The 16,492-nt window shown below is 34.9% G+C and overlaps 1 protein-coding gene across 7 annotated transcripts in view; it reads right to left on the minus strand.

Moving 5' to 3' along the window:
• Ube3a (ubiquitin protein ligase E3A) overlaps positions 1-16,492 on the minus strand; it is a 101,784-nt gene that overhangs the window by 64,672 nt on the left and 20,620 nt on the right. For 2 of the 7 annotated variants that reach the window (XM_015480318.2, XM_048793314.1), the window contains exons 2-4: positions 11,975-12,039; positions 9,409-9,528; positions 6,661-6,705 (exon numbers count right to left, since the gene is read on the minus strand). In XM_015480318.2, coding sequence (XP_015335804.1) covers positions 6,661-6,705; positions 9,409-9,428 — 65 coding nt within the window. In that variant the 5' untranslated portion in view covers positions 9,429-9,528; positions 11,975-12,039. Of the gene's footprint in view, positions 1-6,660; positions 6,706-9,408; positions 9,529-11,974; positions 12,040-16,492 lie in introns of those variants that run through there. The other 5 variants (XM_015480321.2, XM_015480322.2, XM_015480319.2 and 2 more) reach the window with 4 other exon arrangements.

The following is a 16,492-nucleotide window of genomic DNA, read 5'->3' on the forward strand; positions in this document are numbered from 1 at the left end:
GAATCTTGTCATTCCCTTTCATTTATATCTACTCTGATCTTACTCCTTCTTACATCAACTGACTTTGAAGTTATTTTTTCTTAATTCCTTCAGATGTAACGTTAGCTCATTCATTTGAGCTATTTTTTATTTTTAATGCAGGTGTTTATTGCTGTAAATTTCCCTCTTAAAATTTATTTTTGCTGCCTTACATGAGTTTGGATACCTTCTGTTTGTCTAAAGGTATTTTTGTCTAAAGGTATTTTTTAGTTTTAATTTTGTCTTTGGCCTGTAGTTGTTCAGACAGTATTATGTTAAACTCTCATGTATGTGAATTTTCTAAAATTCTTGCTATTACTGATATCTAGTTTCATACCACTGTGATCAGAAAAGATATCTGATACAATTTCAAACAACACATTTGATAATTCTTGCACATGACCTATCCTGTATTTAAAAGAAGGTATTCTACCACTGTTGTACAGTTATATATCATCTGGACTAAAGTATAATTTAATTATGATGTCTGTACATTGCTGAGAATGGGGTGCTGAAGTCTCCAACTATTATCATTATCACAGTCTATAAAATCTATTGGGGCTAGGGTTGTAGCTCAATGTTAAAATGTATACTTAGTGGGATGAGGATGTAGCTCAAGCGGTAGCGTGCTTGCCTGGCATGCGTGCGGCCCGGGTTCGATCCTCAGCACCACATACAAACAAAGATGTTGTGTCCACTGAAAACTAAAAAAATAAATAAAAACTCACACTCTCTCTCTCTCTCTCAAAAAATGTATACTTAGCATATGTGAGGCTGTGAGGCCCTGGTCTCAATCCCACCACAAAGGGGGCGGGGGGCACTTATTATCTGCTTTATATATTTAGATACTCTAATGCTAAGTGCATAAATATTTACAATTATAATATCCTCCTGATGAAATGGCCACTTTACCATAATACAATGACCTTCTTTTTCTTGCTTTAGTTTTGACTTATCTGGTGTTATCTGATGTAGGTACAGCTACCCCAGCTCTCTTTTGATTTCCATACACATGGAATTAAAAGTTAAGAACACTTTTAATTTGTGTTCTTAACAGTGAAGCGAGTCTCTTATAGGCAACATACAGTTAGTTCTTGTTTTATTATCCATCCAACCACTCTATGTGTTTTGACTGGTGAAAATGAATTCATTTATATTCAAAGTAATAACTAGCAGGTACTACTCCAATTTGTTAATTGTTTTCTAGCTGTCCTATAAACCTTTTCTTCTTTTCTTCCTCTTTTATTGTCTTACTTGTGATTACATTACTTTCTCTACTGCTGGGCTTTTGACTCCTTATTACTCTTCATCTTCAGTGTAACCACTATAAGGTTTCACTTTTATGCTTACCATGAGGCTGACAAAACATTTATAGTTATAACAGGCTATATTAAGATTAACAACTGTGGTCGCATTTTTTTAATCACTTTTTCTCTATCATCCCCCACACTTTAGGGGGTGGGGGTACCAGGAATTGAACTCAGGGCACTGAGCCACATCCCCAGCCCTGTAGTTTATTTAGAGACAGGTCTCACTGAGTTGCTTAGTGCCTCACTAAGTTGCTGAGGTTGGCTTTTAACTCGCCATCCTCCTATCTCAGCCTCCAGAGTCACTGGGATTATAGACATGCACTACCACACCCAGCTCACATTTCACATTCTTGATGCCACAATTCATACCATACAGTTCAACAAAATATTGTACCTATTACAATTTTGAACAATTTTGTCTTTTAGTTTTCATACTTAATGTAAGTAATTTATATGCCATTGATACAAAATTGGAAGAATTGGACTGTGTTTATGTTTTCATGTTACTAATTAGCATCATTTTCTTTTAACTTTAAGAATTTTCTGCAATATTTCTCATAAGACAGGTCTGGTGGTAATAAATTCCCTTCATTTCTGAAGAACAGTTTTGCCAGGTGAAATATTCCTGTTGTTGTGTTTTCTTTCAACAGGTTAAATGCACTATCACATTCTCTCCTGGCATATAAGGTTTTTGTTCCGAGACTTATTAGAACTCCCTTAGGTGTAAAGTACTTCCTGTTTTCTATATCCTTTTTGGCTTTGATTATTCATTCATACCCTGAAGTAATGTGTCTGGACTGAATTTTTTTAAATATTTTTATAAGTTGTTAAGGCACCATTATTTTATTTATATGTGGTACTGAGAATCAAATCCAGTGCTTCACACATGCTAGGTAAGCTCTCTACCACTGAGCCACAACCCCAACCCCTGGAGCTTCCCTTGCAAGATTTCTTCAATCCTTTTCAATCATTTTCCTTTTATATCCTCTAACTGTATATTTTCAAATAACTTGTCTTCAGATTCAAATTCTTCTGCTTGATCAATTCTGCTGCTTATGCTCTTGTATTCATTTTCATTTCATTCACTTTATTTTTCAACTAAAGAATTTTTCTTTAAGAAAATATTTTCAATCTGTTGGTTGAATTTCTCATTATGATTGTTTACTGATTTCACTGAATTACTTCTTTGTGTTTTATTTTTAATTCGCCAAGTTTCCTTAGAACAATTACTTTGAATTCTTTGTTAGGCAGCTCATAAATCTCCACTTTTTTAGGACTGATTATTGGTGTTTTAATTACTTCTAACTGTTCTTGATCCACAATGGCCATGTGTTGGTATCTGCACATTTGAAAAAAGTACGGACTTATTCCAGTCTTTTCAGACTGGCTTTGTTTAAAAAGCCCATGAACAGTCTGCCTATCTACAGGTTTTGAGCCACCATTTGTTGTAGCCCATGGGAGGACTTGCAGCTCTAGTCCACGAGCAGGGTGGTGGGAGTCCCTAAGTCAACAAGAAAGCAGGACTGGAGCCTGTATCTGTGAGGCTGAATTGCATGAAGCCTGGATCCACTGTGGTAAACCTATTGATGGGGTTTGTGAAGGTGGATCTAGACCCTATATCCACACTGGCTGACCTGATGCTGAGTTGGGCCTAGAATCTGACTGCAAAAGACAATGAAATGCTAGGATGGGCCTGGCATCTGCACTCACTGGGATAAACCTGAAGATCGAGCTCACAAAGATTAGCCTAGAGCTTAGGTCTAAGGGGAAGAACTGTAGCCTTAGTATATAGGTAACAGAGTCCACTGGGGTGGGTATGTCTAGAGCCTAGGTCTACAGGGAGGAAGTGTAGCCTTAGTATGTAGGTAACAGAGTCCACTGGGGTGGGTCTACACTCTTGAGTCCATTGAAGACTACAGTCACAGGGAACAATCTGAAGTTTAGGGCTTGATTGGTTCTGAGGTAAGTATGCAGCCAGAGTCCAGAGGAGTCAGTCTGGAGCCAAGTGTGAGAGTACGGGCCTGAAAGCTAGGTCCACAGGAGATAGAATAGGTCCTGAGGCCACAGAGGCTAACCTAGTACCTGGATTCACAAGGATGATCATGCAACCTGAATCCAAGGGGTATGGCTAAGCACTGTAGTCTACTGAAACTGGGAGAACAAGGCCTAAACACTTAACCTGCTGGAGTGTGGGACCCCAGGGGCAAAGCTGGAGGGTAGGATTCTAGGTGCCAGCTTAGCACTGGGCAAGCCTGGAACCTGGGACTATTGGATGTGGTTTGGCATTGCAGTGCACCTGGAAACACAGTGTATTGGTACCAGCCTAGGGTCTACAACCAAGGACATGGCTCAGCCTTGGGTTTTATCGGGGCAGGCCCAGTATTGAGTTCTACGAAGTCTGGTGCATACTTACTTCTCCTTCCCGCAAGGAGATTATCTCTTTACATACTGTCCTGTCCAGGGTTGATGGAGACTTGACACAAATAATGTAAAACTGTCTTGCCTATCCTCAATACATTTACTCATTTCTGTGCCACACCCAGTGCATTACCTGGTTTCCTTAGCACTTGTGAAGGTATTTTTGTCCATGAATAATTGTTCAAATTGATGTTTTTAAAGTAGAATGAGTGCTGCAAAATCCTAACCCACCATCACATCTGAACCTTGGAACACACGGTTCTTTTGGCCATCATAAATAGCATAAAAATTTAACTATTACAATGCTTCAGTATTATCCCCTCTACATTGCTAATATTCAATGGGAAATACCATGAATAATCTTCTGGCTATTGGAGAAAAGTCTTTAAGTTCCAAGTGTGATAATGTTTCTAACCTTGAGCCATTCAATTGATGATTTTCAATGATCTTTAGTTCCTCTTCACCAATAACCCTCAATAATTTTCTAAGTTTTCAATATTCCCAAATCCCCTAATTAACCCTGTGTAAAGTATAATGTTCCACAAAACACTGTTAATTAAAAAAAAACTTTACATGGTCACTAAACTATAATAAAATATCATTTCACATCCAACAGGATTACAAATATAATTAAATAAAAACAAATGCTAGTAAAGAGGTAGAAAAACTGGAACCTCTATACACTGTTGTTTGGAATCTAAAATGGTGTGGAAACAGTATGGCAGTTTCCCAAAAAATTAACAACAGAATTACCATATGATTCAGTAGTTCAACTTCTCGATATATACTGAAAGAATTTAAAGCAGGGTCTGAAAAAGTATACCAATGCTCATAGCAACATTATTCACAATTGCTAAATATAGAAACAACCCAAGTGCCCATTCAGATGAATAAATAAGCAAATTATAGTACATACATGCAATGGGATATTATTCAGCCTGAAAAAAGAAGGAAATTCTGATATATGCTACAATATAGATGAACCTGAGGATATTATACAAAGTACAATAAAATAATCTCAAAAGACAACTTATATGGGGTACTTAGAGTAGCCAAAAATCACAGACAGAAAGTGAAATGGTGGTTGCCAGGGGCAGTAGGAATGGGGAGTTACTGTTTAATGGGTATAGGGGTCTTGTTTTGCAAAATGAAGAGAATTCTGATTATGACTATGTAACAAGGTTAACACTCATAACACTACTGAAATGCACACTTTAAAAAGGTTAATTAAGATTTCTTTCATTTCTAGTTGTAAAAGGACACAATAAATTTTATTTATTTTTATGTGGTGCTCAGGATCAAACCCAGCATTTCACACATGCTAGGAAAGCCCCCTACCACTGAGCTACACCCCCAACCCCAAGATGGTCAATTTTTATATTATTTTATTATAGTTACATGGTTATATAATATAGTTAATATATTATATACATATAATTAACAGAAAAATTACATGGTCACATAAACTTGAGGAATACATTCTGTAGTCCTTTCTTGGAGAGTCACAGTATACATCAAGTATTTAAAAAGATTTCCTCCATTCAGTAAAGAAAACATTGAGGGTTTTTTTGTTTTGTTTTAAGTTAACAGAAAAATTACATGGTCACATAAGTCTGAGAATTACATTTTACAGTTCCCTCTTGAAGTTTCACAGTGTACATAGCATTTGAAAGGATTTACTCTATTTTCAGTAAAGAAAACCTTGACTTTCTCAATCTTACCCATATGCACGTTTAAAAGTTTAAAATCACATGTTTATCTTTATCTCCTCCTATCTTCAGAAGATGGGGATCTTTTCTCTTATTTAAGATCAAATTCTGTACTAACATTTTTCATTTCAATTTACTGTCTTGAAAACCTTGCTTGGATAATTACTATAGTGCACTTCTACTGTCTTAAAATTCTTAAATTCATACAACAAATCACTGAAGACTTCATTATTTCACTTTCTAAGTATTTGTCTTAAGTCCAGAAAAACTGATTTTGAATTCATTATTACACCATTGTTCCTTTTAAGGCTCCCATTGACTGAACTACTGAATCCCTGGTTACCATGTCCACGTGTCTGTCTTCAAACCTGTTTCTCTGCTACTAAAGTTACTGAAAATATGTCTTACAGGTACGCTACTGCCTGTTAAGCAAATTCCTTACAATTCCCAAATATCTATGAGATACAAATCAAAACCTTTCATGTGGCATGCAAGGACTTAGTCCTTTTTACCAAGTCTTATCTTTACTTTCTTGTCTTTTGATCAATCTATGATATAAAAGTCCTTAACTGACTACTGTTATCTACACTCAATATGCTGCTTCATAACTTTGCTTATGCTTCTACCTAGAAGAAATCTCTTCATGCGTTCAGCTGCCTAACTCCGGTCATATTTCAAGATTGATCCTAGCCTTACTTAGTCACTCAATTTTCTGCCACCTGGATTCGGTTCCTGCTGCACACCTGGGTACTCTTCTGGTACTCTTCTGTGTTCCCACTGCATCCAGAGTACCATTTTACCTCAGTAACTGGAAAACTTTGCTTCTGCATCTTTCAATTTAAGTTATTCCAGGGTAGAAACTAACTCTGAATCTTTGTATCCATGACAAAACCCAATGCCTTTCACATAGTAGGGATTAAGAATGTCAAACTCATCTGCCCTGTCTCCCTATTTCTCACAACTTCTAGGAGAGCAAATGACAAAAAAATTCAGGAATAAGCAATTTTCTATTTAACAGTAAACATCTAGTGATTTCTTATCAAATGTTTACAGGTGCTTGGTAGAGGGAAAAGTAGACATTTTCATATATACTTTTAAATCATTACTTACTTTTACCTGAAAATCATTTTCAAATAACGTGATACCACTGAAAACAATCTAGGACTACATAAAATATACCACAGCCTCAACCAAATTATACTTACATTCGGCTAGCTTCAATGTTGTCAGACTGAGGTTCTCCTGGTGATCTGTAAAATGCAATTGAAGAAAAGTTAGCAAACTATTCCATATTCAAAAAGGGAATAAAACTTAACTTGGGAAAGCAAGATTTGAAAACAAGATTTAAGCACTAAATAAGGGTTTAAAAAAAAAATCAAGATTTCAACATGAGAAAAAAAGCAGTCCAATCAGATTGCATACAAAACATTTATTTGAAGGGGTGGACTAATAAAAATCTCAACACAATGTTTTTAAGGAAAGGAAACTGTAAACACTATAGTTAGATACCAACAGACAAATCAAGTCAAATACATGTAATACAACAATACAACTGTGAAACTTTTTATATCTCAATATTGCTTATCCATATTAAGAAAGTGGTATTCGTGGTCTCAAATTCTGGATCAAGGTTCAGCAAACTGCAACCTGAGCAGACAAAACTAAAGCTTGGGCCAACCACATAATTTTATATGTAATGTTTTACAGGAACACGGTCACATTCATTCATTTCTAACACTTTCAGATTCCCAAAATAGTTAAAAAAAAAAAATTAACATCAAAAGTTAAAATTTCAAATTGCCATTCAAGAACTTTGATTTGTGAATTTATCACTGACTTTAAATTTCCAATTTCAAACAATTTACTAACAAAAAAATCTGAAAATCAGAGTCACCAGAAAGGGGGGAAAAATGTTTGTTAAATTCCTTAACTTAAAAAAAAAATCTCACTTTGTTATCAGGATTTCAAATTTACACACACTGCTGTTCATTCAAATTCCAAGACAAGAATGCAAGAATAAATAAAGAAATATTTTTAAAAGACTCCAGCAGCTCAAATATTTGTCAGATCATCTTTGCAATTTATTTAAACTTTCAATTTTGTACAAAATTATTTAAGAACTAAAAACTGGGGCATGCTGGGGGAGGTAGTGATTTGGCAGCACCATAAATCCAAAAATTTTCTCCACCCTCTCCCCCAGGGAGCAAGCAAATCAGCTTGTGGGTAAGTACCCCAAGAATGCTTCCAAATGTGTGTCTCCCAGACAGAAGAGCTAAAAACTGATAATAACCCCTTGTACCAGCTGACTCATTTTTGAAAGTGCGACCCTCCAACATCAGATGTCATACTGTAAAGTGGCAGAGCTGGCTTGCAAAACAAAAAAATAAACCTGGTGGCACTGAAGGAAGGAAGGCAGATTAGAAGCTTTTAAACAGTTAAGCAGCAAAATTTTCAAAAATTAACAGGGAATAAAAAAAAAAGAAGGGGAAAAAAGCAAGAACATGATGACAAAATTTTTTTTTAAAAATTACTTCAGAAAGGTCAGATACAAGGAGAAGGAAAACAAAACCAAATCTTGGAAGTATAACATGTAATTGTTGAGAAGCTTTGAGACCCTAAAATGGTATAGAGATTAAATATATCATCAAATGGTAACTACATCTATTTTCCCAATTTCTGTTCTGTTCCCTTAGCAAGAATATGTAAACATTAGTATCAAAATGTTACTAAATTACTATAAATATACAAGATTATACTTAATATTTACAAATATTAAAGTAAGCTACTAAAAATCATTTGTAAGTCAAACCAAATAATTTTAAAATAATCCAGTCCAGAAGGATGAGAGTAAGGAAAGACTGAAATATTATTATCCTAAAATAAACATCTCTGCTGGGTCTCTTAAACATAATAGTTTGCTTTTCATTCAAATTGCAAACTTTTTTAATCCACAGAAAAGCGAATATACAGAATTAGCAGAATTGTTTCTGAGTAACAATGAATATCTGAATAAATTTCTATTCATCCCCCTTGTAGTATATTTCTATAATATTCTAAATAAGTTACCAAAAAATATCTTCAAGTGAGGACTCAAACTCTCAAAACTATAATGTGTGTGTGTGTGTGTGTGTGTATATGTGTGTAAAACATCTAGTAACAGTTCCCAACATTATTTTGGCTCCTAAAAAGCTCATTCACTTTTACTGCCAAAATGTCAGAAACAAAATTCAGAACACACTCCTAATTTTACCCAATTCACAACATATAACACAAGGGGGAAAAAAATTTCTTTTAAAACTACTGACTTTAGTTACCCTAAAGTTTGTGAGAATAACAAATTAGATAATTTTAAAACTACGTATTAGCCAAGTAACATTAGAAAATAAAAAATAAATCCTATAAGACTCTCAATTTTAGGTCTTGATCTGAATTGCAGAAAATAACAAACACAAAAATGCCCACTAATCTAAATACTGCAACAAGACTTAGCAAATTCAAATGATGGATCATTTCCAATGGGTGCAGCTTCTCTCTCCTGTAAGCTACTCTTCTGCCTCCACTATAACTCTCTAGGACAAAAAAGTAAACTAATTTTATTAAAGTTGCCAAAACTTCTAGAAAAGTAAACTTCCACCACATAAAAAACATACTTTAAAAAGCACATGAAAAAACTTTCCACATTTCTTTAAAATGTTTATTTAAAACCATGAAATAATACTTTCTTGTTTATCCATATAGATAAGTCTCTGGTGGTGGCTACTGACCTTATAAAGCGGGTAGGAAATGAACTGAAATACATTAGGAAGGAGATTAAATGGAGAAATAGGTCAACTCTTAGGTACTCTATTCTTAACAGTATTCCTGCCAACTAGACATTTTCTTCATTTTTACAGTATGTATTTCACTTTATCATGACAGCCTCTTAAAGGCTGTAAAATAACATTTAAAATTACCTTTTACAAGCTGTGGCCATTCGGTGACATCAGGGTGATCACAGCTTTGAGTCACTGATTAAAAACAGGTTGTCACACCAGTCTAGCTGCTAACTTGATCTGAGCGTAGGTTTAATAATTCTAACAAATTAAACAAACCTTTGGTTAGAACACTTTAGTATATAAACTCAATTCAATGTTTAAAAGAAATCTGCAAAGCTTCAAATTAGGTTTCAATACAAAATTTATCAGAAAAATACTTATAGGAAAGTTTTCAAGGAATATTTCCCAGCACTTTGTTTTCTTAAAATATCTTTCTCCAAAAACCTAAAATGCTCCAAAATCTAAAACAATTTAAGTTTCATGTCACCAACTCAAAGAGTTTTAAATTCGGGGGTATTTCAGATTTTGGATTTTCAGATTAGGTATGCTCAACCAGTAAAGTCTATGCAAATATTCCAAAAATCTAAAAAAATTCTAAAATCTGAAACATATGTCGTCCCAAGCATTTTGGATAACAGACGCTATCTGTACTTTTTATGTAGTATTAGAGTTTATAAAGTACTTTGGTCAACGATGCCTTAAATATCAGGACAGTTTGGGCTCTCCCTACCTAAATAAGGCAGATACTATAAGAAATAATAACAATAATAATTGGCCTCAGAGTAATTAATTGATTTGCCCAAGATTTTAGAATTAGTGTTGTAATCAGAACTATAACAATGACCTACAGACTTTCTATTAAGGGTGGGAATATTTTGGGGAGATGGGTTAGTTTTTGTCATAGAATTTCATGATTTAAATATATATAAAGGAGCAAGGATTTAGAACATGGACCGTTAACTCACCATTATAGCAGGAGTTTAAATGGGACTAATTTAATCACAGATGGAGAAATAAGTCACCAAGTAGACAAATACTTAATAAAATAGCTCTACTTATATATGTGCATGCAGGTACACATGCATGCCTAAGCGTGAGCGTACATGTGCGTGCACGGGTACACACACACACACAAACACATACCCCAAAGTCTAGTTCTACTTATTCTTTCTTTGAGTCATCTAACATTAGCCAGATCTCCTTGGCTTCTACATGAAAATGTATTCTACTCTCTGTCATCAACCCATTAGATTCAATTTCATGAAAGAATTATAGCAAGATAAGAAAGTCCATCTTTCTTCCCTCAACCTATTATCTTTTTACTCCCATATATGGTCTTAACCAAATTTTCCTGACTATTATAATTCAAATTTAGCAGGCCTTTTAAACCATATTATAATTCTGGCAAAGATATCACACATCTGAAACATCCAGTATCAAGAGATCATTTCATTCAATTACTTTTTCCCCTCAATGATGCCCTAATGAACTTTATATCCAGGTCAAATCTGAGGAGGGAACTAAAGAAAGACGATAAAATGAAGAGGGAGAACAACAGAAGAGCATGGAAAGTGGTTAACAGCATGGACCCAGAATCCAATATAAAACAGCAAAGTATCAGAGAACCCCAAGGAAAGAGCTGAAACATCAATGGAACACCACTACAGTTATAAACAAAGGGCTTCAAATCTAGGAGAGAAAAAAGGTTAGCCTGAGAATATATAAGTAACCTGGGATTCCAATAAACAGAATTATAATCCCTTTAAGAAAATAAGTCAATTTTTCAGTTTCCCTATCCTAACTATATGTTTCCTGTTAAGAACCTAGGTACTGCTGATGTAATATGGAAAGAGACAACTGCACCCTGGAAATAAAAAACACTGACTGATCATGATACAATTCTTCTTGGGTTCTCAGTGTATATGGATTTAAAAGATCCAAAATAAGTCTAACTTTCCAACTTGTAAACACAAAAATGTGAAGTTAAAGTATCTTTTTAATGGACTTAACTAATCAACATCAATTAATCAAATAAAGAATTAGATGTATTTTGAAAATTACTAAGTTAAATACTCCCTTCCAGTCGCCCCCCCACCACCTCTTTTTAGTAGTTGGACACAATACCTTTACTTTACTTATTTATTTTTATGTGGTGATGAGGACCGAACCCAGCACCTCGCACCTGCTAGTCGAGCACTCTACCACTGAGCCACAACCCCAGTCCTCCAGTCCCTTTTTTTGTGAGTTCTGATGCTCAACAAAACACAAACAGGTGTCCCTTTGGTCACTTAGAAGCAGGAAATCTTGGGCAAGTCACTTAACCTCTGAAGCTTAATTCTTACAGGTAGAATTTCAATATCAAGGGCTGTTAGGAGGATGAGCAAGCTAACACCTGGACAACTGAGAACAGTGCCTGTATATAATGTGCTCACAAAAGGGAGTGATTAATAAATATTCACAGCCTAACAGCCAAACCTATCCCCTCAATCTTCTTGTGTGTATTATTTTCCATCCCACAGCATCTAATTTCTTGCAAATTCTTTCAGCATCCCACTTGGGTCTCTCATACAGTCCACCTGTAGTACCTAGCAAACTGCTTTAAAAATGACAGGTGCCCAAATTTGTGGAACACATTTGTCATTCTAATCATGACATTAAGATAATTCATGCAATATGAATTTCAAAAAATAAAACAGAAACATACCATATCTTGCCAAACTTCTGAGGAGCTGGTGAATTCTAAAATCAGGCTCTTACAGATTTTTTAACCTAAAATATAAAACACCTCACTCAATTCCTTTTATATAGACAGCTGGATAAACTTGCAAAAAAATTTACTAAAACTCATTATAAAATAAAAGTGAATCAATTTTCTGTAATGTTTATGAATATATAAAAAAATATCAAATTATCCTACTGTTGTTGCCAAGACAAGTGGCAGGGTAGTCAGGCAGGCCTTTGTAGTCTGAATGCTTTCAGCTGGCAAAACTGTGCTTTCTCATTTTCAACCACAAAGCTTAGTGCTTTCCATTTCATCACCCTCTCTACAAATAGGCTGGAAATTTATAAAAATTTTTGACTACATGCCTTCAGACACCTTTAGTAATTTTCCTTTTAACTAAATTCTATGTGCTGAGCATCGGCCATGTAAAAATAAGGGTATAGGCAGGTCCTTTGACCTCTGAGTCTCAAGTGTCAAACTATTTGATTAGAGAAAGTGTACTAAAAGGATGTAAGATAATGCCTGTCTGGCACATAACACGGTCTTGATATTCTGTGACATTATGTCTTAAACTATTTAATCTATCAAAATTTAACTCTTATTTAAAAAATCTTATTCTGAAGCTTTAAGTGAGACCTCTGTAAATGCATAACTCCTCTGTAAACAATCTGAGCATTTCTAGTGGAACTGCAATTAAAATCTTTTAATACGTGTCATTTTATGATAATGAAAACAGGCAAAGTTTAAGAAATCCACTTGGTGTTCTACCGGCTAACGGCAGCAAATAAATACAATGCATTAAATATTTTTAATCAAATTAACCAATTTTAAAACTTTAGAGAACAGTCTTCAACTTTGTAACAGAATCACCTGGAGAATTTTAAAATGCAGTTACTCAGGCTCCACCCTCAGAGATTCTAATTCAGTTTATGAGGTTAGGACTCATGAATTGGTATTTTAACATATATTTCAGGTGGTGCTCAGAGCCTAATGTGAGAAAACTTGTCTTCCTAATTATAGATTACGAACAAATATCACAGAGGAAATATACAAAATCTAAAATCTATATATACCGGAAAAGAAACAAAAACTGTAAGCACCAGAAATTTTAGGTGCATTTACTTAGCAAATTTAACCATTAGAACCCTATAGTCTGGAACATGGTGCCCTCATTTTATTTATTCCTATGTCTCTCCGAGAGGGAGCTCAGTCTATAAATTAAACTAATAAATGTAATCCAAATTTAAAATGCCTGTGTCAATCAACATCTCCTCCAAAACTTTTCATTTTACTCATTTCTATTTTCTTCATTTTCTATTTTATATTTAAAAATAGTCCCATCTGCCAACAATCTCCACCCCTCACTCCTCCCCTGGTGATATATATGGATATATATATACACATATGTAATACATAATTAATAGGATACATCCCAGATCTCTTCTCCAAAAGCCTGTTTCCTTTACCTCCGTCCAAAAACTATGTCAAAATTTGAATTTCACATTTTATTTTCACATCTACCATTCTTGTCCTTCTTTTGTACCATGTTTACAGGTACAATTACTTATCAAAACTCTTGTTAAGTTTTGTCCATTTACAAATTTCACAATTGATCAAAGACTGCTCCAACAACTTTCCTGCTAACATCTTATCTTTAGGCTTTTACTCTTATCTATCTACGCTAAGATTAAAGTTTTAAATGTATCTTTCATATAGTACTCACAACACAATTCTATCAACTCCATTTAATCCCTTAACATACCTTTACCTTACTCTCCCTTAACTACCAGAAAGATCTAATTAACATTAGTTTAGCCTATGCTGATGGATAAAATCTTCCACCAACTATAATTTTTCCTCACAAAAGTCATCATCAGTAATGATGATGATGATGATATATATTCCAAATCCTATGTCTCTTTAATCCTGTTTAATATCTGCAGCATTTCACACTGCTAACTATCCCTTAACTCCCACTTCCCTAATGCTGTACTCCTGCCCATCTGTTTTCTACCCCTGGAAGAGTAATTAGGTCTTCTGCTAGTTCATCTTCCTATTTCTCACACATAGCCACTCTTGAAGTTTCTGTCAATAGTCAATTAACCTAAATTAATCTCAGTACAATGCCATCTATTCCCATTACACCTCTATACTTACAACCCCCAACTCTATATATTTGAACCCTCGTCTCTAGTTATAAGCCTACAATTCTCAATAACCAAAAGCACACAACCACTTAAATGTCTGGTTAACATCTAAAATAAATGTTTTTAAAATCAAACTCAGTTATTTTCCCCAAGACTCATTTCATTCTATTCTACATAGTCCTAATTTTACTATCATAGTTACAGACAAAAAAATCAGGGACCATTCCCTATTTTCTCTCATTTTTATTTACCCTAACCAGCACTTGTCAGTATGCAAATTCTTAAAAGTTATTCATTCGTTGTCAACAAGATTTTGAGTGCTTATGAGGTAGATGAAAATGCAGTGGTAAAAAACTAGACACAATTACTCGTCTGCATTATTTGGGGTGGGGGGAGATGGGAACAGATAATAAAAACTAGAGTAAATTATGTAATAACAATGCATAACTAAGTGTTTTACAAGAGAAAAACAGGGAGTACTGTTTTATAATCCTGACTAAATCTGGGGAAAAGACATCCTTCAAGAGGAATAAGCAATATTTACAGACACAATAAGTAAATCCTGTGAGATAATGGTAGCACTATAGGTACAGTCACTCCAATTAGAAAAGTCATAGTCTAAGTTCTCTCCTGATATAACAAATCACTCACCAGGTGCCACCAATTCCATGTCAGGAATTACCCCATATTCCAAAACTCTCTTCAGTTCTTTTAATGGTTTTTAGCTGCATCCAGAATAAACCAAATCCCCAAAATCATGTCACATGACACTACCCCAACTTGGCCAAAACATATTAGTCCAGCCTCTTCTTCCAGACTAGACAAAGCTTTGAGACAATATTTGTATCATTCAGTTTTATAATTCCAGTGCTTTAAAATGTTCGTGGAATAAACATCTCACAAAGGAGGAACAAATTAGGTTACTTGCTCTAGGGTCCACAGTAAATGTAAGGTTAAAATTCAAAATCAAATTTGTTTTTAAAGGCCACACTCATTCCTTTGAACCCCATTCCAATTTATACTCAAACCCTATAAATTTTGTCTTTAAAATCTCATAGATTGGCAGCCATTATGAAGTCAAACAACAACAAGTGCTGGCCAGGATGTGGGGAAAAGGGTACACTTGTACATTGCTGGTGGGACTGCAAATTGGTGCAGCCAATTTGGAAAGCAGTATGGAGATTTCTTGGAAAGCTGGGAATGGAGCCACCATTTGACCCAGCTATTCCCCTTCTTGGTCTATTCCCTAAAGACCTAAAAAGAGCATGCTACAGGGACACTGCTACATCGATGTTCATAGCAGCACAATTCACAATAGCAAGACTGTGGAACCAACCTAGATGCCCTTCAATAGACGAATGGATAAAAAAAATGTGGCATTTATACACAATGGAGTATTACTCTGCATTAAAAAATGACAAAATCATAGAATTTGCAGGGAAATGGATGGCATTAGAGCAGATTATGCTAAGTGAAGCTAGCCAATCCCTAAAAAACAAATGCCAAATGTCTTCTTTGATATAAGGAGAGTAACTAAGAACAGAGTAGGGACGAAGAGCATGAGAAGAAGATTAACATTAAACAGGGATGAGAGGTGGGAGGGAAAGGGAGAGAGAAGGGAAATTGCATGGAAATGGAAGGAGACCCTCAGGGTTATACAAAAGTACATACAAGAGGAAGTGAGGGGAAAGGGAAAAATAATACAAGGGGGAGAAATGAATGACAGTAGAGGGGGTAGAGACAGAAGAGGGGAGGGGGGATAGTAGAGGATAGGAAAGGCAGCAGAACACAACAGACACTAGTATGGCAATATGTAAATCGATGGATGTGTAACTGATGTAATTCTGCAATATGTATATGGGGTAAAAATGGGAGTTCATAACCCACTTGAATCAAAGTGTGAAATATGATATATCAAGAAATTTGTAATGTTTTGAACAACCAACAATAAAAAATTTTAAAAAAAAAAATCTCATTTCTTTTTTTCCCCATGCTTATTAACACTGTCTTACCACATAGCCTCATTATTTGATTTCTATTTTATTTTATTTTTACCTTCAATTCAATTGCTAGAATTATCCTCCTCAAAATTAGAACTTGGTCCTATACTTCCACATTCAGAAAATTCTTTGTCTTCCAAATACCAATAGAATAAATTTCAAACTCCTTTACATATTATATGAAGCCATTGCCATAAGGCCCCCACATGGTCATCTAAGCATTACTGCTCCTTATATTACACCATCACCAACTCCCAGATTTAGTCCTATCACTGAATTACTGACTATCGCATATTAGCCATCTAAATTTCTGATTTTACTGGTTTTGCTTCTCAGGAAACTTCACTTAGAAA

The sequence above is a fragment of the Marmota marmota genome, unplaced genomic scaffold (genome assembly GCF_001458135.2).
Source record: "Marmota marmota marmota unplaced genomic scaffold, marMar, whole genome shotgun sequence".
In the NCBI taxonomy this organism is placed as follows: Eukaryota; Metazoa; Chordata; class Mammalia; order Rodentia; family Sciuridae; genus Marmota; species Marmota marmota.